Source organism: Nematolebias whitei, chromosome 1, assembly GCF_014905685.2.
Source record: "Nematolebias whitei isolate Nwh7 chromosome 1, NemWhi1, whole genome shotgun sequence".
NCBI lineage: Eukaryota > Metazoa > Chordata > Actinopteri > Cyprinodontiformes > Rivulidae > Nematolebias > Nematolebias whitei.
Genome location: NC_056498.1, coordinates 5,194,821 through 5,217,798, shown reverse-complemented (window position 1 = coordinate 5,217,798; position 22,978 = coordinate 5,194,821). Strand labels below are relative to the sequence as shown.

At 41.1% G+C, this 22,978-nt stretch overlaps 1 protein-coding gene across 1 annotated transcript in view; it reads right to left on the bottom strand.

Moving 5' to 3' along the window:
- Nucleotides 1-22,978, bottom strand: part of pde5ab (phosphodiesterase 5A, cGMP-specific, b) — a 271,503-nt gene that overhangs the window by 193,711 nt on the left and 54,814 nt on the right. The window contains exon 3 of the mRNA XM_037681538.1: nucleotides 2,318-2,407. Coding sequence (XP_037537466.1) covers nucleotides 2,318-2,407 — 90 coding nt within the window. The remainder of the gene's footprint in view (nucleotides 1-2,317; nucleotides 2,408-22,978) is intronic.

Here is a 22,978-nt window from a genome sequence, read left to right as displayed (position 1 = left end):
CAGAAGATTCAGAACCTGCCCAGCATCCTGTACCTGCTGCAGAAGATTCAGAAGCTGCTCAGCATTCTGTACATGATACAGAAGATTCAGAAGCTGCTCAGCAAAATGCAGCCCATCCAGAACCTGCAGTCATCACCAGCCCAGAACCTGCAGTCATCGCCAACCCAGAGCCTGCATTCATTGCTAGCCCAGAGCCTACAGTCATCACCAGCCCAAAGCTTGGAGCTCAACCAGAATCTGCAGCTCAACCTGAACCTGCAGGCTGTCCAGAGACGGCAGCCAGCTCAGAAACTGTGGAGGGTCCAACGCCTCTGCTTGAGGGTTCCAAAACTGCTGAGGGGTCTTTGCCTCAGTTTGGGGGCCCTGAAACTGCTGAGGGGTCCTTGCCTCAGCCGGAGGTCTTTGTCCCTGACTCGCCTGTGTTCTTGGTCCTTGACCCACCTATGACATCCGTACCTGACCTGCTCAGCCCGTTGGATGGCTTCCACGCCGTCCATCTGAACGTTGGTCCTGCACTGGACAGCCTCCCGGCTGGCCCCCTAACCTGCTCTGGCCCGTCGGACGGCCTCCTGGCCGCACCTCCAACCTGCTCTGGCTTGTCGGATGGCCTCCCGGCCACCCACCTGATCTGCTCTGAGCCAGTGGATGGTCTCCCGGCCGTCTGGTCATTTTTGTGTTCCCTGCTTAGTTTTGTCCCCGAGGCCTTGTCCTGTCGGTTTTGTTTTGGTCCTCGTGAGTCTTTGTTTGGGCCCGCCACCCTTGTAGTTCCTCCCTCCGCCCGCCCTAGTTTTCTATGGAGGGGGTGGGGTCTTGGGGATGCCAGGGGGCGTCCTTGGGGGGGTACTGTAGGTATGGCGCCATCTAGTGGGCATTCCCCTGTCTGTACACCCTTGTGTTTTTGCTTTGATTGTCTGATTAACATCACCCATGTCTCATGTCCTGTTTGTGTGTATAAAGTCCATCTGTTAGTCCTGTCAGTTGTCGGTTCGTCGTTGGGTATTGCCTGTCCTGTCCAGTCCAGTCCAGTCTAATCTAGTCTGATCCTGTTTTGATCTCGTCCTGACCCTATTTTGTAAGTTTGCTGCCATGTCAGCCTTTTGATTTATTATTAAAGCGTTTTATTTTATATGTCTGCCTCCTGAGTCCTGCCTGCTCACCTGGGTTCTCTCCTGCCCTGACCTGCCTGAAACCCTGACAACATCAGGATGTGGAGAAGCATGGTTGCAGTGGTTCCAATGTTTCATAACTCTGGGCCTGCAAGTTATATGGAACAATTTTCATATTTGTAAATGAAAGTAAAGGAGTAGGAATGGCTTACTGGATAATTTATAGGGGGCACTAATTATTTATTTTATCACATAATGTGTGTTTACTTCAGTTGTGGACAAAGTTCATGTCTGGGCATATTGTTGCAAATTAAATACATTAACAGTAATTAATATAAATGAATATGTGTAATTTATATAAATGTTTATTGTTTATTGTTAATTTGTGCCCCCCCCACACACACACACACACACACACACTCACACACACGCGCACACATTCCAGATACTTCGACACCAATGGATATGTGTATGTGTTGGCATGATTTGGTCATCAAGGATCGAAAATGATGAAGCCATACTGACTTCATGCTTAGACTACAACCAGGATCAGAGATTACGAAAACAACCTAGCCCAGACGTGAGGTTGTTGTAAACTAGTGTAGATTCTGTCATCCAGGGACTGGAAAATCTGCTCATCTTTGTGGTACATAACTGAGCTTCTCATGTAGTTTTAAAAGCCTGAAATTCCATCCTCTCCATTTATGAACGTAGAAAGCCTCAAGGATGGGAAGAAAAATGCCTTCAACTCCAGAACAGAAGTCCAGTTGTTTAGGTTCTAATTTATTGTTTGGGTTGTACGTTGGACTAACATAGTCAGATCATGGGTGTATATGTCCATATTGTCATGAGAACAAGCTGCTGCTATATGAGGGCATGTGAGGGCACAGGTAAACGCCAACAATACATAAAATAGCAGAAAAAACTACTTTGTGTGTACTAGTAGCAACACCATGAGTGCTGTCACACTTTCAGTTTTCCAAATTTGCATCAATTCAGCCACATGTCAAGGTCTTCAGGTCGTGTAAGTCATGGAGAAAATTGTGGGGTCGCCATCGTGACTAAAAGGTTCTTTATCATACATCTCAAATGTTACCTAAGGATTAGATTTTTGTTTTTAATTATGAGTTTGAATCACCTGTTAGCTTTATGACTAACCAAGCTCATTAACATTTATAGTATGTGGTACAAAACGTCAATCATCCCCTCACCTCGCCTCTGTGGTTCTTGATGGGCAGACAAAGGATACTGTGAGTTTTGTAACCTGTGATCTGGTCAACTTCTGCATTAAACCTGGTATCCTGGGGAAACAAAGCAAACACACACATAATCCAGTTAAAAAAATTGTTACTACTTGTTTCGCAGAACAACATGATGCAATTTTACAATAAAGTCACAAAAATGTACTATTATTGAGGGGTGCAAGATGGCTGTGATTCAGTAAGCTGCATTCTGCCAGGCTCCCGTCGGCCCTGATTGAAAAATTGCCTTTTATAAATACTGTATATTCTCGCTGCCTCTGTGTTGAATTCTTCGTCTGAGATTGGCATTTTCGCAGGAATGATTTACTGGAGCTGTAATATGGCCTCTAAACAAAAAAAAACTAAAACGGCAGGGTCTTTGCCCGCTCAGCTTGATGACACAGCTGCAGCCTCGGGGCATGGTGATGCCGAAGCATTACGACCGATACATAATTAAAAAGTCTATTAAACAATAACAGTCTGCACCACTTTCGCCAGGCTCTGGAAAGACAGTCGAGTCAGCACTGAATTCAGACATTCTGGCTTCAATTAAATCTGGTCACAGCAATAATTAGGATGGAGATGAAGGCATCTCTGAATGGATTATTTAATTTTTATCAAGTGCAAATTGCAGGCAGTGAGAGCAGAGCTTGTTAATAACACCACGGCCCTCAGAGCAGAGTTTGACCAAGTCAAGCTAAGTGTAACAGAGGCTGAAAATGGGCTGTCTTTATGCTCAGATAAAGTTGGGGCTCTACGTGGAACTGTGGTGGAATTGAAAAATGAAGTGGATGGGCTGAGAAAAAGGCTTGAATCTGTGGAAGGGAATATGAAACAGAACAATATTAGGATTATTGGAGTTCCTCAATCGCCGAGATTGTGCACCCCTACAGTGATAGCCAAGACAGAGGTGCTGAAGGTGGACAAGTTGCCGCTGATCAACCACGTGCACTGGACACCAGGCAGAAGAGACGCTGATGATCAACCTTTATTTAGACAGGTAAATCCCATTGAGCCTCGAGGACTCATTCACAAGAGAGACCTGATTTCAACAAAGAAAGATGACATTAATGGACAACAGCAACAACAATAAACAATTACAGCTAGATTCCAAGGCAAATGTAGAAAACTAAAAACAGGAACATGTCTGCATTGGTCCCTGCCAGGAGTCCAACAGATTCTTAAAGCCACTTAGAGAGGTCAAGGTCGAGAGCTTCAAATCTTTTTGTAGGATATTCCAGGAAACAGGAGCAGAGTAGGAGAAGGCCCTTTTGCCTAGTTCAGTCCTCATTGAGGGAACTTTGCAGGTAATAATGTCCTGAGAGGCAGCACGGTGGCGCAACTGGTAGAGCTGCTGCCTCTCAGCGAGCAGGTCCCTGGTTCAAACCCCGGTCCAGGGGCCTTTCTGGGTGGAGTTTGCATGTTCTCTCCGTGCATGCGTGGGTTTTCTCCAGGTACTCCGGTTTCCTCCCACAGTCCAAAAACATGCATGTTAGGCTGATTGGTAACTAAATTGTCCCTAGGTGTGCGTGAGAGAGTGAATGGTTGTTTGTCTCGTTTGTCTCTATGTGGCCCTGTGATGGACTTGCGACCCGTCCAGGGTGTACCCTGCCCCTCGCACAGTGATTGCTGGACATGGGCACCAGTGACCCCGGTGACCCAAAATGGAATAAACGGGTAAAGAAAATGGATGGATGGATGGAATGTCCTGAGAGCGCACTCCGTAGCTGCACTCACGCAGAGACATGTAGGAGGAGATGTATGAAGGCAACAGACCAAGAAGTGATTTAAAGATGAAAATGAACCAATGAGAGAGTCTGCGTGAAGTTAATGATGTCCAGTTAACCAGTGAATACAGGGTGCAGTGATGTGTACGATAATCACAGCAAGTTATGAATCTTAGTGCACCATGATAGACAGCATCCAACATCCGCAGGATGCTTGTAGGAGTGTTCATATAAATAATGTCACCGTAATCAATGGAGGGAAGGAAAGTCACAGATACAAGGCATTTTCTAGCATTCAGGGTTAGACAGGATTTGTTTCTGAAAAAGAAACCCAGTTTAACTTTGTTTCCTTACCAAGTTTTCCACATGGAGCTTAAAAGAGAGATGTGAGTCGACCAAGATACCCATATATTTATAGGAATCAACAAACTCAATGGGGACACCATTTGAGGATAAAATCGGTGGAAGAACTGCTGGGACCAACTTCCTATTTGAAAAAAAGCATCCCTTTGGTTTTGTCGGCATTTAGGACAAGTTTGAGGCGGAACAAATCTGTCTGAATGTAGTTGAATGCAGATTTCAAAAGCTGGAAAGCCTTAGCAACAGTTTTAGCTCAACAATAAACAACTGTGTCATCAGCATAGAAATGTATAGATGCATTAGGGATGTTTTTACCTACATTATGTATGTAAATTGTAAAGAGGGTGGGTCCTAAGACTGAGCCTTGTGGTACACCATTGTTGACTGTTAAATAACTGGAGGAAGAGCCATTATGTTGAACACATTACCTCCGGTCTGAACGATAGTTAGAGAACCAACCAATGGTGTGTTCTGGGAAACCAATTTCTGAGAGTTTATGACACAAGATGTTATGATCCACAGTGTCAAAAGCTTTAGACATGTCTAAGAAAAGTGCAGCACAATAATGATAAATCATGAGTTATCATCGCCAGGCTGCATTATTATCAAGATTGTGTGGAGAAATTACGAGCACGCAACTGTGGCCCTATCCACTTCAAGAAATCATCCACAGCTGACTACACCGCAAGCATGGCAAAGGCATGAGCAGCATTCACAGAGTAAGGCGACTCCTGTGAAACTGACCAGGTGTCCGGTATGGACTCCTTTTTCCTGCATGGCTTTGCATCACACATGGAGGGACAGAAAAGGGGTTTGTCGACTCCAATAATGATATGGAATACGTCAAGAGGAATGTCATTTCAGAAGCAGGTGGTGAGGATCAAAAGAACCAAAGGACCGGCCTCCCTCAACCAACATTTTATCTTAAGCTTGTGTGACTCAATATTTGGCTGTTAGGTCCTTTAATGTCAGTGTGTACAACATTTTATTTGTACTGAAGGGTGACTGTACCATGTTAACGCTCTGAATTTATTACTGAAAGTTCTGGTATGTACTGTAGTATGCACCCTAATATGGGAGCGTTTTTATTAATTAATTAATTAATTAATTAATTAATTTGTTTATTAGGTACATGTTTGATATTTACAGTAATATTTGCATATTTTGTTGTTTCTCTTTATGATTTTTAATTATTATTAATCATGTCATATGTGGGCAGACGGAAACCCAAATAGTCGGACTGTGTTCTGCAGGGTAAGCACTAATGTGTGGATTTTCAGTTGACAGTGGTTTTTGTTCTCTCCATGTTTGGGTAGGAGAGAGGGGTGAGTTTATACCGGATCAGTCTTGGTTTTTTTTCTATCAAATTTTGGTTTGTGATATTTTATGTGTAAATTATTTCTTGCTGTTCAACTATGACCACCGTTAAAGATGTTAGCCACTCTAGTGACTGACCAGTTAATTGTGTAAACTGGAATGTGAAATAATTTAATGGTCCAGTAAAATTCCAGAAAATTATGTCACACCTGAAGTAGATGATCACTGATAACGCCTTTTTATAGGAGATCCATGTGCATTCTGCAGACAGTGGAAAGTTTGTTAAAAAATGCTCTGGTCAGGTGTTTCAATCCAATTTTCAATCCAAATCAAGCGTGGTAGCTATTATAGTTGGCAAGCAGGTACAATTTTCAGCCTCGAGTGTGTTGTTACTGCCGGTGTCAGGGGAATTTAGGTAAACGTTATGAATGTTAATCAGTAAACGTAACTGATGTTAATCTAATGTTTGTGAGTTAAGAGGATTGCTTTGTCTGCCTGCAGACTCCTCTCTGAGCACGGAGCCTGCCTCTCTGATAAACTCCAAGGCCTCTTCCTCCATTGTCTGTAAGCTAGAAAGCAGAGATCTTCTGGACCTTGTCTCTGTCTGATTAGCATTATAAAAAGCACTTCGTTATACTGTCCGTGGGTAGACCTCACGACCAGAACTTCAATGTAAAATCTGTGTAAGCCTGTGTTTGAACTCTGCCCCCTTGCACGTAAACTGGGTTGAAAAAGCTTCTTGTGTTCTTAGAGTGGCTTATTTGATGAAAGGATATTTATTTTACCCAACAGCTGGGCGGTATGTTATAGTGGTGGGGAAGTTATACACACTGCTAGTGATCTTGGTTTTGGTATATGCTCCCAACTGGGACGACTTTACATTTTTTAATAACCTCTTCTCAAACTTACCAAATATGTCAACACATAACCTTATAATTGATGGTGACATAAATTGTGTGCTTTCATCTCTTGGCCGTAGTTTGATGGGAAAAACTACCCTGACTAACAACAAAGTCCATGCTCAATAATCCAGGTATAAAATCCAACATTTTTCAGTCAGGTCATCTGGACAGTTTCTTTTTTTGTGCTGAAACATTTCGTCTTCGATCCGGAAGGCTTCATCAGTCAAGGAAACACACAACAAAACTGATTCTTCCCCGAACAGCTTACTCCAAAGTGGAACAAACCAGTTCTGCTTGTGATAAGACGGTCTCTTTGGTACGCCCCTCCTCCATTGCCTGCCCTCTTCCTCGTTGACAGTCTTGTCAAACTGGTTGAAAACAATAAAGTCCATGCTCAATAATCCAGGTATAAAATCCAACATTTTTCAGTCAGGTCATCTGGACAGTTTCTTTCTTACCCTGACTAAGTCCGCTCAATCAATCAGTTAATTCCTTGAATCTTATGGCATGGCTGATGTGTGGTGCTTCCGTAATCCTACTTCAAGATCATGCTCGTTTCACCCCCCCCCCCCCCCCCCAGTTCATAAGACGTATTCCTAAATTGACAATTTTTTCTTGATGTACAAACTCTGCCTTTGGTAAAATAATGTGACTATGGGTCTATAGCCATCTCGGACCATGTTTCACTTATTATGCAACTGCTTATCTTTTAATGCTAATCTACACATTTCTAGATGTCAGTCATCTCGAGCTATTTCTTTCCGTAATGTCAAGAACATTGTATATTCTGTACTCTCTAACAAACTGGATGTTTCCCTTAATTACAATAATCTATCTTGTCCTAATAGCCTGGTTTCGGATTACAACAGCAGTCTTCAAAGTATTTTGGATGAACTTGCCCCTGTTGAGACACGTACTGTTCACTTCTCCTGCTCTGCTCCCTGGTATACTCAAGAACTCTGTTTTTGGAACGACTCTATAATAAAACAGGACTCATTATTCACGAAAATTTGTTTGAAGACCATATGAAACACTACAAGGATTCTTTCTGCATAGCTAAATCAGCTTACTATGCTAATTTAATTGGCACAAGTAATGGGAACACCAGAACATTGTTTTCTACTATTAACACCATTCTACAACCTCCAGATACTCTCCCATCACACATGTACACCAGTGTTTATTGCAACAAATTTATGGACTTTTTTAATGCTAAGATTGAAACCATCCATCAGGAATTGTCCATGTTGCAATCCACATCCTCTGGTTTTCTTTCTTATAACCCCACTACAGTACATATTTTCAGTTTTCAACTCCCTTCTCTGTCAGAAGTTTGTAGTCTCATCTCTAAATCCCAATATTCTACCTGTCAGCTTGATTCACTTCCTACACACTTAGTTAAAGCCTGTCTACCTTCTCTATCTACTCTAATAACTAAGATTATTCATTTATCTCTCTCTTCTGGTTTTGTCCCACCATCACTCAAAACGGCAGCAATAACTCAAATTCTTTAAAAAAAACAGGTGCTGATCCAAATGACTTAAATAACTTTAGACCAATTTCTAACCTACCCTTCATTTCCAAAATACTCACAAAAAAAAAACAGTTGCAGCCCAGGTTCACAGTCATCTTTTTGACAATAATCTATTTGAAGTACTTCAGTCAGGTTTCTGCCCCCTCCACAACACCAAGACATCTTTGATTAAAATCACCAATGATCTCCTGGTTGCTACCAACTCTGGACTTTTATCATTTCTCATTCTCCTTGACCTGAGTGCAGCATTTGATGCCATTTTGCACAATATTCTTATCGATAGATTACGTTCCATTGGTTTTTCTGGAATTGCTATAAATTGGTTTCAATCTTATCTCTCTTTCCGTATCTGATAAAACTGTAACCACTGGGTGTCTGAACCAGACTGTCTTGTTGTTGCTCAAAGCTGGTCTCTCCTGTGCAGGAGGTCAGATAACTCAAAAGTAAACCAGGGTCTATCCCTTTGTTCTGAACTAGCAAAGTGCAGTGTGTTTATTTACAAAATAAATTAAACTATTTTGAAAAGAGTTCCAAGCAAGGTTCACATGGTCAATTAATGATATACGATGCCAGTCAAAGTGGAACAGATCCCAAAGAAAGGCTTGTTCACAAAAATGCTTCATATTCCGTTTTAGAATCGTTCTAGGTTTGAAATGAGGCATTTTTGTATCTCTAACAGCAGTAACTACACAGTGGTCACAAAGTTTGTTTTCTCAGTCATCCAGGTATATAACAACAAAAAAGGTTGAATCATGTCATCTGGACTTCGGTTTTTTTTTTGTTAAAAAGAAACGTTTCGCCCCTCATCCAAGAGGCTTCGTCAGTCTGAAGCCTAGCCATCTGGTATTACCCAGAAGCCACCCTGACTCTTGTGTTTCAAGCCTGCCTCAGATACCCCTGAAGTCTGGCCTTTTCACTAATGGTTTCAAAAACACAAAGTTTGTTTTCTCAGTCATCCAGGTATATAACAACAAAAAAGGTTGAATCATGTCATCTGGACTTCGGTTTTTTTTTTGTTAAAAAGAAACGTTTCGCCCCTCATCCAAGAGGCTTTGTCAGTCTGAAGCCTAGCCATCTGGTATTACCCAGAAGCCACCCTGACTCTTGTGTTTCAAGCCTGCCTCAGATACCCCTGAAGTCTGGCCTTTTCACTAATGGTTTCAAAAACACAAAGTTTGTTTTCTCAGTCATCCAGGTATATAACAACAAAAAAGGTTTTTTAACAAAAAAAAAACGAAGTCCAGATGACATGATTCAACCTTTTTTGTTGTTACACAGTGGTCACTTAATTCATTTGTAAAAACACTAAACCAAACAAAGACTAACAACATGCCTAGATCAGACCACACTTCAGCAAGTGATGGCCTGTACATATCAGGCACATTTAGCACAGCATGTCAAGTCTTGGACTTGACAACAAAACAAGTTTAATTTACTGATAACTCATCAACACCATCACAGTTCCAATAACAACACATTCAGTGTAAGACAACACTCCTATAGACAGTTACATGCCAGGGAGACAGAGAAGTGGGTGAATAATTTATCTGACAGATAGCTCACCCAGCCAGAGACAGAGATTGTTACCATGGGACTGAACTTTGCAGTTGTGCCAAGAAGATTTCATCTGGTGAAGATGATCACAGCCACATAATCAGCCATCCGCAACAACAAAATTAAAGAGTGTGAAACAGAACAGCTCAGAATCAAAGTTTCAGCCTGCCTCAGCAATGCCAAACTACCACCTTCCAACATCAGTAGAGAGGAGAGGGATGCAATCACCACTCTTAGCAAGGACAAAAACATCATCATTCTCCCAGCAGACAAAGGAAGGTGCACAGTGATTTTGAGCCAGAAAGACTATCATGAGAAAGTTATGATACTCCTTAGTGACTTAACCACTTATGAAACACTGAAAAGAGATCCAGGAAGTGGCTACAAGAAGAAGTTGATAGATTGCCTGAAAATTTTGGAGCAGGACAAGGCTATTGACCATATTCTGTACCACAGACTGTACCCAGGGGAGGCCACACCTAGTCTGTATGGTTTACCTAAAATCCACAAACAAGGTGTACCTTTAAAACCAATTGTTAGCATGATTAACTCTGTCACTGACAATGTTTCCAAATATCTGGCTGTAGGAGTTCTGCCCTGCACACTCACTCACTCACTCTCACTCTCACTCTCACTCTCTCACTCTCACTCTCACTCTCACTCTCACTCTCACTCTCACTCTCACTCTCACTCTCACTCTCTCTCTCTCTCTCTCTCTCTCTCTCTCTCTCTCTCTCTCTCTCGCTCTCGCATGCGTGAGCGTCTGTCACACGGGTGGAGAGTGGAAGTGAACTTCTTGAAGGTTTGACTAGCGGTTTCTTTTACTTCTGAAAGGTGTTTCACATGCTTTTTCTTCTTTTTTAGGTGTGGTACAACTGTTTAAAAGCACTCCGGGTTATAGTGGTGTTTTTTCTGGTTTTCTGTTCGGCAGCGCCGGTTTCGGTGCGATGGCCGGCAGAAACACCGGGTGTGGGAGTTTGTCCCGTCGACACGGCATCAAGATGCCGGTGGGCGTGGATTACTCGGTTGAAGAGTGTGCGTTAGCTGTAGGAGAGGTGGTCGGGTGTGAAAGTGTGAAAGCAGTAGCCAGAATGAATAGTGCTGTGGTTTTGTTTCTGGACTCTATAGATAAAGTTAATATTGTTGTTGAACGTGGGGTAGTTCTGAGAAACGCATACTCTGTTGTGTTTCCCCTTGTGAATCCAGCAAAAAAAATCATCCTGTCAAACTTGCCTCCGTGCATTAGTGATGACGTGTTACTGAAGGAGTTGTCGCGTCACGGTCAGATTGTCTCAACCATGAAAATACTTCCTTCAGGTTGTAAATCAGAAAAATTGAAACATGTCGTGTCTTTCAGGAGGCAGGTGTTTATGATCTTATTAAATGATGCTGAGGAACGGAACATAGTCATGAGATTCAAAGTTGAGGGTTTTGACTATACTATCTTTGCAACAACTGAAACAATGAAATGTTTTGGATGTGGACAGGAGGGACATTTAGCGCGGACTTGTCCTGAAAAAGCTCGAAAATCAGAAGAGCCCCCCCCAGACTGCTGGAGGGACAGAGACAGTCTCTGTGGACAATGAAAGTGAGCAGAGAGGAGCAGATGTTCCTGAGTCTGGCTCAGACATGCAGCAAAACAGTCAGGTTGCTTCTACTTCGACTTGTGTAGAAGAAGTAAGTGAGAAAGTTATTGAAGAAGAAATAACTCAAGAGGAACTGAATGTAGATGAAGTAGTGTCTAAGGGGGAGAAAATGGTGAGGGATGATCAAGCTGTGTTTAAAATGCCAAACGCAAAAAGAAAAACAAGACAGTCAAAAGCAGCAAAACCAAAGAAAATCCAGGTAAAAGAAAAATTTGTACCAGAGAGTGAGTCAGAGTTCTTTTCTGACTCGGACAGTGACAGGGAAGCATCTGACTCCTCAATTCCTGATGGTCAGGTAACTAATGGCTACAGCGTTGAACAGATCCGTAGTTTTTTGGAAGCAACCAAAGGAAAAGGGGATGTATCTGTAGATGATCATTTTCCTAATAGAATAATGTTTCTGGATTCAGTCAAATGGTTAATGAGACAAAGAGGCCCAGAAGGTTTGAAGGACACTGAAATCTATTGTCATCGAAAACTGATACAGAAACTGAGAACCTCAACAAATGATGCATCCAAAAAGTAAAAGACAGGAGTTGTTTTGCTGTTTTGCTTCAATCTTACTGATCTTTTCCTGGCTGACTATGAGTAGGTTAAAGATTTCATCTTTAAACCTGAATGGCGCAAGAGACGCAAAGAAAAGAGCAATTTTTTTTGAACTTCTAAAAACTAAATGTATCAACTTTGCCTTTGCTCAGGAAACTCATAGTAATATTGATAATGAAGTTGATTAGAAAAAGGAATGGGATGGGAATATTGTCATGAGTCATAAAAATTCATTGAGTGCCGGAGTGGCAATTATTTTTTCAAAAAACTTTCTTCCAGAATCTTGTGAAGTGGAAGAAGTTTTTCCAGGGAGGTTGCTGAAAGTAACTGCAAAATATGAAAAACTAACTTTTGTCCTGCTAAATGTTTATGCGCCATCAATCCTAATGAAAGATGTAAGTTTTTAGAAAAATTAGGAAATACTGTTGCAAGCTGTGCCTCAACAGATTATTTGATTTTGGGAGGAGACTTTAATTGTACTCTTGATGATTTGGACAGAAATCACTTAGAGCCTAATATTCATTCACGGACAATTTTGAAACGTATTATTGAGACTCATGAGTTAGCTGATGTGTGGCGTTCTAAACATGGGACAAGTAGACAATATTCCTGGACTCACTGTAAAGACAATTACATTACAATGGCAAGACTTGACAGATTTTATTGTTTTGAACATCACTTACAAATGTTTAAATCCTGTATATTGTGTCCTGTTAGTTTCTCTGACCATAGCATGGTGATAGGAAATATTTTCCTCAGTGGAGTAAAACCCAAGAGTGCATATTGGCATTTAAACACTATTTTGTTAAATGATGGCTTCTTTAAAGAATGTTTCTCATTTCTTTGGAAAGAGTGGAAAACCAAAAAATCTCAGTTTGTTTCCTTACAACAATGGTGGGATATTGGAAAAATAAAAATTCAACAGTTTTGTACTCAATATACTTCCAATGTCACAAGAGAGCTTGTACAATCTATAAAGGATCTAGAGATGGACATAATGGATCTTCAGACTTTGAGTGGATCTACAGGAGATGCAGGTCATTTTCAGACTCTCAAAAAGAAAAAGACTGCTTTGGCTGATCTACTCGGGATTAGAGCACAGGGGGCGTTAGTTCGCTCACGCTTTCAAAGTGTCACTGAAATGGATGCTCCCTCTAAATTTTTCTTCAATTTGGAGAAAAAAAATGGTCAAATTCGACTCATTCATAGTATTCGAGCAGAAGATGGAAGAGACTTAATGGAAACAACTGCAATAAGAAAAAGAGCTGTGGACTTTTTTTCTAAGCTTTATGCCACTGAATATAAAGAATGTGCTGACATAACAGAACACTTTTTAAATGATCTGCCAAAGATTTCAGCTAAGGACAACACGGCCTTAGGACACCTTCTGACCATGCAAGAACTGCAAGTGGCACTGGCGAGCATGGACAATGATAAAGCTCCTGGAATAGATGGCCTGCTTGTGGAGTTCTACAGAAACTTTTGGACCCTTTTGTCAGAGGACTTATTAGAGGTTCTAAATGACAGCATAGCGAGGGGAAGATTACCACTCAGCTGTCGAAGAGCTGTTCTCACTCTTCTACCTAAAAATGGTGATCTTTGTGAAATAAGAAATTGGAGACCAGTCAGTCCTCTATGTGCTGATTACAAAATGTTCTCAAAAGCCTTGGCAAACAGACTGAGAAAAGTGATTGGCCAAGTTATACACGCTGACCAGTCATACTGCATCCCTGGTAGACTTATAAGGGATAATATATCCCTTATTAGAGACGCTTTGGACATGTCTGGTTCATTGGATTTAAAGTTTGGTCTGATTTCCCTTGACCAAGAAAAGGCATTTGATCGGGTGGAGCACCAATTTTTATGGAATACTTTAGAAGCTTTTGGTTTCTCCCCTGGCTTCATTGCTCTGATAAAAACACTCTATTGTGACATTGAAAGTATTTTGAAAATCAATGGTGGGTTGAGTGCCCCATTTCTTGTACAGAGGGGAATTCGACAAGGCTGTGCAATGTCAGGTATGCTCTATTCAATCAGTATCGAACCTCTGTTATGCCAGATCAGAAAACAATTGAATGGTGTAAAATTAAAAGAACATTTTTCATCATTGCATCTTTCTGCATATGCAGACGATATTGTGGTGGCGGTAACAAACAATCATGATGTTCAATAATTAACAGCTATCACTGAAAGTTTTGGCAAATTTTCATCATCTAAAATAAACTGGGGAAAGAGCAAAGCTTTGTTAATAGGCAAATGGCAACGAGACGAGCCCAGACTACCTGATGAACTGAAGTGGGTAAAAAATGGTTTTAAATATCTAGGTGTTCATTTAGGTGATCATGTGGAGGTTATGAAAAACTGGGAAGATGTAGTTGAAAAAATACAGGTCCTTCTCAAAAAATTAGCATATTGTGATAAAGGTAATTATTTTCCATAATGTAATGATAAAAATGAAACTTTCATATATTTCAGATTCATTGCACACCAACTGAAATATTTCAGGTCTTTAATTGTTTTAATACTGATGATTATGGCATACAGCTCATGAAAACCCAAAATGCCTGTCTCAAAAAATTTGCATATCATGAAAAGGTTCTCTAAACAAGCTGTTAACCTAACCATCTGAATCAACGACGTAACTCTAAACACCTGCAAAAGATTCCTGAGGCTTTTAAAAACTCCCAGCCTTGTTCATTACTCAAAACCGCAATCATGGGTAAGACTGCCGATCTGACTGCTGTCCAGAAGGCCATCATTGACACCCTCAAGCAAGAGGGTAAGACACAGAAAGAAATTGCTGAACGAATAGGCTGTTCCCAGAGTGCTGTATCAAGACACCTCAGTGGGAAGTCTGTGGGAAGGGAAAAGTGTGGCAGAAAACGCTGCACAACGAGAAGAGGTGACCGGACCCTGAGGAGGATTGTGGAGAAGGGCCGATTCCAGACCTTGGGGGACCTGCGGAAGCAGTGGACTGAGTCTGGAGTAGAAACATCCAGAGCCACTGTGCACAGACGTGTGCAGGAAATGGGCTACAGGTGCCGCATTCCCCAGGTCAAGCCACTCTTGAACAAGAGACAGCATCAGAAGCATCTCACCTGGGACTGCTGCTGAGTGGTCCAAAGTTATGTTCTCTGATTACAGTAAATTTTGCATTTCCTTTGGAAATCAAGGTCCCAGAGTCTGGAGGAAGAGAGGAGACACAGAATTCACATTGCTTGAGGTCCAGTGTCAAGTTTCCACAGTCACTGGGGTGTCATGTCAGCTGCTGGTGTTGGTCCACTGTGTTTTATCAAGGGCGGGGTCAATGCAGCTAGCTATCAGGAGATTTTGGAGCACTTCATGCTTCCATCTGCTGAAAAGCTTTATGGAGATGAAGATTTCATTTTTCAGCACGACCTGGCACCTGCTCACAGTGCCAAAACCACTGGTAAATGGTTTACTTACCATGGTATTACTGTGCTCAATTGGCCTGCCAACTCTCCTGACCTGAACCCCGTAGAGAACCTGTGGGATATTGTGAAGAGAAAGTTGAGAGACGCAAGACCCAACACTCTGGATGAGCTTAAGGCCACTATCGAAGCATCCTGGGCCTCCATAACACCTCAGCTGTGCCACAGGCTGATTGCCTCCATGCCACACCGCATTGAAGCAGTCATTCATGCAAAAGGATTCCCGACCAAGTATTGAGTGCATAACTGAATATGATTATTTGAAGGTTGGCGTTTTTTGTATTAAAAACACTTGTCTTTCATTGGTGGGATGAAATATGCTAATTTTTTGGGACAGGCATTTTGGGTTTTCATGAGCTGTATGCCATAATCATCAGTATTAAAACAATTAAAGACCTGAAATATTTCAGTTGGTGTGCAATGAATCTGAAATATATGAAAGTTTCATTTTTATCATTACATTGTGGAAAATAATGACCTTTATCACAATATGCTAATTTTTTGAGAAGGACCTGTATTTTGTAAGTTGCTGCCTCGTCAGCCCTTTGATTTATTATTATTAAAAGTATTTATTTTTGTATTCTGAGTCCAAGTCCCTGTCTGCACTATTGGGTTCGTTCCTGCCTGATAAATCCTCACACAAATGTCCAAAGTTTAGAGATATTTGAACATAAACACAGGTGATGTTAAAACAACAGACAGTGTTCCTATAACAATCCTATATTCATGTGTGAGGTTTATTAATAATAATTATAATAATAATACATTTTATTTGAGGGCGCCTTTCAAAACCCAAGGTCACCTTACAAAAACAAACAAAAACAATAAAAACAGATTCAATAAACAATTATATAAAACAAATCATGATATGACAACACTTAAGATCAAGTTAAAGTGAATATGCCTGGTTGAACAGGTGTGTTTTCAGCTGTGATTTAAAAGAGAAAAGAGAGTCTATATTCCTGATGACAGAAGGGAGGGAGTTCCAGACCCGAGGAGCACAGCAAATGAAGGCTCTGGAACTCTGGATGTTAATGAGTTTAAGTACCAACTCAACTATTTGGTATCAATACTCAGTATCAGCAAGCACCCAAACTGAAGCACTTGTACTTGTACTCGGTCTGAAAAAAAATAGTATTGGGACACTCCAATTTATAACCCAATTAAATAGATCCTGAAAAGGATGCAATGATAGCTCCATTTTCAGACAAATGTACAAATATTTTCATTTATATCTAATCTAACATTCATCTCAATAATTCTAGAAAAAATAGTTGCAGGTCTGTTGCATGAACATCTACAAAGAAATAATCTGTTTGAAGAGTTTCAGTCAGGGTTTAGAGATCATCATAGCACAGAAACAGCACTGGTGAAAGTTACTAATGATATTCTCATGGCCTCAGACAATGGACTTGTGTCTATACTGGTCCTGTTAGACCTCAGTGCTGCATTTGATACAGTTGATCACAATATTTTACTACATAGACTTGAAAATGATATTGGGATTACAGGAACAGCTCTAAAATTATTTAAATCATATTTATCTGATATATTTCACTTTGAAAATGTAAATAACAACTCTTCTTCATACACCAAAGTTAGTCATGGAGTTCCTCAAGGTTCAGTACTTGGACAAGTACTCTTTACCTTGTAAATGCTTTCATAAGGTAAAGTTATTAAACAGCATGGGATAAATTTTCATTGTTATGCTGATGATACACAATTATATTTGTCCATGAAACCCAATGAATCCAATCAGTTATTTAGACTACTTAGACTTTAAGACTGTCTTAAAGACATAGAAACCTGGATGACCCTTAATTATCTGCTTTTAAACCCAGACAAGACTGAGGTTTTGATTTTTACCATACCATACCATACCATTTTATTTATAGAGCACTTAAAACAGCGACAAGGCCAACCAAAGTGCTGTACAGACAGAACAACAGGTAACACACAAAGCAAAATACAAAATGAAGTATATCATTTACTGTGATTTTTGGACATGAGCATCTTGGGAATAAATTTTTCAGTCTTTCTCCCTCCTTAGATGGCATTAATCTGTCCTCCAGTTCTAATGTTAAAAATCTTGGTGTTATTTTTGATCAGGTCATGTCTTTTATCCCCCACATTAAAAACATTACTAGAACCACCTTCTTCCACCTGCGTAATATCACTAAAATTAGAAACATCTTATCTAAAAATGATGCAGAAAAACTGGTTCATGCATTTGTCACGTCTAGACTGGACTATTGCAATGGTTTGTTATCTGGGTGTCTAAATACTTATTTAAAAAGTCTTCAGTTAATACAAAATGCTGCTGCCAGAGTCGTAACTGGAGTTAGTAGGAGAGCTCATATCTCTCCAGTTTAACTTCTCTCCACTGGCTCCCTGTCAAATCCAGAATTGAATTCAAAATCTTACTTCTAACCTACAAAGCTCTCACCAACCTAGCTCCATCTTATATTACAGATCTTATTGTTCCATATTTTCCTAACAGAGCACTTCGCTCTCAGACTGCAGGCTTACTCACGGTCCCTAGTTTCCAAAAGCAGAATGGGAGGAAGATGTTTCAGTTATCAGGCTCCTCCCTTGTGAAACCAACTTCCAGTTTCTGTCCGTAAGACTGACACATTGTCCAGTTTTAAGACTGGAGTTAAAAGTTTCCTTTTTGATAAATCCTATAATTAGGGTTGGTTTGTTATTCTGCCATAGGCTTAGACTACTAGAGGACAAATTTACCTAATTTCTTAAATGAATTGTTAAAATTGAGTAGTTTTCATCTTCATCATTTCTATATTAACATATGATTCTTGACCTACCATTGTGTATCTGTTCCTACCAAACCCAGACAGTTGAAGTAGATGGCCTTTTGTCCTGAGCCTGGTTCTGCTAAAGTTTCTTCCTTTTAAAACTGAGTTTTTCCTTTCCACTGTCACCTTCATGCTTGCTCAAGATGAGAGTTCTGCGATGGAATTAAATTCAAAGCGGTCTTCTCCTCAGATAATTGATGTTATTAACTTACCAGTACTTTTTTTATGTGTGTGAATGTTTCTGTTCAGTGCCCTGAGATGACTTCTGTTGTAACTTGGTGCTATATAAATAAACAGAATTGAATTGAATTTGAGTCATTGCCAGTATAGAGTACCAAAATATGTACTTATAATTGACATTACAGAAAATAGGCTTGAAAATCAAACATAGGCATCAGCAGCCCCCATAAACCAGAAAGGAACTAGCAGGTAAAGATGATTGATGGATGAAAGGACTTTGTCAAGGTAAAATAAAAACATAATCAGAGGTTACATATTTCAACAATGATAATGTATATTTTCTAATCATGTGGTGACCCAGGAGGCAGAGTTTTGTTTCCACTGTTTGTGAGTTGTTTCTGAAGTCAGTCTGCACCATCAGCACTGTGCTCCTGTCCTGTTCATTTGTTTGGAGTTGGAGAAGTTTATCCCCTGCGTACCAGGAATTAAATTGGACCTTTGTTTCCTTGTATTAGCCTCAAATGGTAGGCTTTAAATGTCAACTGACAGCAAACAGAGCTGAGAATGTGCTTACAGAACACTCAAATATTTCAACAATGTATCAGCATCAGGACCAGACGTCATCAGCATTCATGAACTCAAAAATCCGTTTAGTCACCCATGCTCTCCAAGCCTACAGGTTTAATTTGCTTTAAGAAGTTGATATGCTATAGTAGCTGCCATTATTCTGCAGCATCAAAGATGACTTTTGTCCAGAACTAAACCTCACATCTGGTCCACAGTTTGGTTCTACTGTATATCAGAGACAAAATGTCTGAAATGTTTATAGAAGTAGCTTTTTAAGACATAACAAGCAGTATGTCAATGTCCCCTGTCTTTGAAGGATTTGAAAAGTGAATGTTTGTAGTAGGATGGCATGGTGGAGTAGTTGGTAGAGCTGTTGCCTCTCAGCAAGAAAGTCATCAATTCAAATCCTGGCCAGGGACCTTTCTGGGTAGAGTTTACTTGTTCTCTCCATGCTGCATGGGTTTTCTCCAGGTATTCCAGTTTCCTCCCACAGACCAAAAACATGTACATATGTTAGGCTGATTGGTAACTCTAAATTGTCCCTAGATGTGAGTGAGAGAGTGAATGGTTGTTTGTCTCATTTGGCTCTATGTGTCCCTGTGATGGACTGAGACCTGTCCAGGTGTCCCTCGCCTCTCGCACAGTGACTGCTGGATATTGGGACCAGTGACCCCCGTGCCGCAAAATGGAATAATTGGGTAACAGATAATGGATGTATTTCTAGACTGGAACTGAACAGAGAATGAAAGTAAACCTGAATATTTTTGGTGCAAGATATTCAAATGTTCCAGAGGACCTGACTTAACTTTGTTGGACTTATTACCTGGATTATTAAGCATGAACTTTGATGTTTTGAACCACTTTGTCTATGGTTGACTCAGAGGAGTCGACAGGAGAGAGGGCAGGCTCCAGAAGCCATCTTATCACCATCAAACTGGTTGACCCACTAAGAGTAAGCCACATATGGGACTGAGTTTGTTGTGGCTCCTCAGACTGAAGAAGTCCTTTGGATAAAGGACGAAATGTTTCAACAAAATTAATCCATCCAGAGGAACCTGACTTCACTTTGTTAGATTTTCTACCTGGATCAATGAGCATGAACTTTTATGTTACACCGTGGAAAAGAACAGAAAGAGGTTTTTGCTTTTCTTGTCTGAGGCAGAGCAGTGACCGATCCTGGAAAGTGGATTAATACAGATGGGCAGTTGGAGGGTATTTCCAGTTCCCCCTCTTCTCCTCGACATGTGACAATAAAGACTGAGTGGGTGACATTTAAATACAAGGCTTTGTCTCAAACAGTCCAAGATATGAGTCTGGAAATCAAAACAAGACCAAAAAAAATGACAGCTGCTTTTCCTATTTTATTCCTTTAGATAGTGACATCATCCTCCCACCCAGATACATTATTTGTCTTAAGTACTAGTAAAAAGTCCCATGGTGCTGCTGAAATCAATCCTTAGATGCTAATTAGAATTTAAAGATGCAAACAGAAGCTGAAGAGTTCCTTTAGATGACGCAGATGGACTTTCTGGAAGCAGTATCAGGTTCTGCAGCTGCTCACACTTACAAACGCTGCTCTTACAAACACTCTGAGACATCTGCTGGGGTGGACTCTCAGGCATCCAATTTCAATTCAGTTTATTCATATTCATATTCCAAGTCACAATAGAAGTTGTCTCAGGGCACTGAACAGAAACATTCAGATACATAAAAGCCGATTAGTAATGTTCTCTAAGGAAGGAGCAGATTGTGTTGAATCTTCACTTCGTCTCAGTCTCCCATCCTGAGCAAGCACAAATGAGACAGTGGAAAGGGTCCATCTGCTTCGAATGGATGGGTTTGAGAGGACAGGAAGGAGAAACGGACACAGAATGACAGGTCGAGAATGGAGGCGAGCAGGTCTTTCTATAGGAGGAAATACAAAAAACACATGTCAATATAGAAATAATTACAAATACAAATTAAAGCTGCAAGAAGCATTGAAGGCCCTCGCAGCAAAGCGCCGCTCTGGTCTTACGGTGACTGTGGGAGCTTGAGCGACTCAGCCCAGTCGCCATTGTGAATGCACTGGCGCCCGTCCCGTGCCCGTTCACCGGGGTGCGCATATGCCGAAACTTTGCAATCACCTCCCGCCCATATCAGTATGAGTCTGGCTTCAAGCCTTACAAGTTTGGCTAAAGTCTAACCTTCCAGACGTGAGTTATTGTCACTTCCTGTTTTGTCACGAATGTTAAGGACTCATTTAGGCTTATCAACATGTCATATGTGGTAATCAACTTTTAGCAAATATGGTTTCAGTTTTAAATCTTACACAGTGCCAAGCCTGAAGAGTCATCCAATGATTATCAGTTTTTTCTTTGAGTGGGCCGGGCTTAAGATAAGTCATGAATCAACAGTACCAGTGTGTCTATGCACAAAAAATCTGGTTCAGATTGGATGATGTATCACTGAGATATAACTGTTTGAATAATGTAGGGGGCGCACTTGAGTCAAAAGTAAAACAACAATACCAATGTGTTTATAAGTGCTCACTAATGATGCACCAAAAATCAGTGAAGTGGTTAATGGCCCGGCTACTACGTGCAGGAATGCACGGCTTAGGAGTTAGATGGGGGATATATGGTTATATATGGTTCTTGGACTTCTTAAATAGACCGCAGTCAGTGAGGATCCACACCTTCTCCTCCTCCATCATAACCCTCAGTACTGGCTTCCCTCAGGGATGTGTGCTGAACCCTCTCCTGTTCACTCTGCTCACGTATGACTGTGCAGCTACCCATCCAGGCTGGCATATTGTAAAGTTTGCAGATGATACAGTGGTGGTGGGATGCATCACAAACAATGATGAGTCCAGCTACAGGCAGGAGGTGGAACACCTGGAGAGCTGGTGCAGGAAGAACAACCTTCATATCAATGTGAAGAAGACGAAGGAGATGGTCGTGGACTTCAGATGAAAAAACACACCTACACCCCCCATCCCCCACCCACCCACGAACATAGGAGGATCTGAGGTGGAAGTCGTCTCCATCTACAAGTACTTGGGTGTGCACATGAATGAAAACCTCAACTGAGGCAACAACACTACCAGCCTGATCAAGAAAGCTCATCAGAGACTCTACAGGTCCTTCTCAAAAAATTAGCATATTGTGATAAATGTCATTATTTTCCATAATGTAATAATAAAAATGAAACTTTCATATATTTCAGATTCATTGCACACCAACTGAAATATTTCAGGTCTTTAATTGTTTTAATACTGATGATTATGGCATACAGCTCATCAAAACCCAAAATGCCTGTCCAAAGAAATTAGCATATTTCATCCCACCAATGAAAGACAAGTGTTTTTAATACAAAAAACGTCAGCCTTCAAATAATCATGTTCAGTTATGCACTCAATACTTGGTCGGGAATCCTTTTGCATGAATGACTGCTTCAATGCGGCGTGGCATGGAGGCAATCAGCCTGTGGCACAGCTGAGGTGTTATGGAGGTCCAGGATGCTTCGATAGCGGCCTTAAGCTCATCCAGAGTGTTGGGTCTTGCGTCTCTCAACTTTCTCTTCACAATATCCCACAGGTTCTCTATGGGGTTCAGGTCAGGAGAGTTGGCAGGCCAATTGAGCACAGTAATACCATGGTCAGTAAACCATTTACCAGTGGTTTTGGCACTGTGAGCAGGTGCCAGGTCGTGCTGAAAAATGAAATCTTCATCTCCATAAAGCTTTTCAGCAGATGGAAGCATGAAGTGCTCCAAAATCTCCTGATAGCTAGCTGCATTGACCCTGCCCTTGATAAAACACAGTGGACCAACACCAGCAGCTGACATGGCACCCCAGACCATCACTGACTGTGGGTGCTTCACACTGGACTTCTGGCATTTTGGCATTTCTTTCTCCCCAGTCTTCCTCCAGACTCTGGCACCTTGATTTCCGAATGACATGCAAAATTTGCTTTCATCCGAAAAAAGTACTTTGGACCACTGAGCAACAGTCCAGTGCTGCTTCTCTGTAGCCCAGGTCAGGCGCTTCTGCC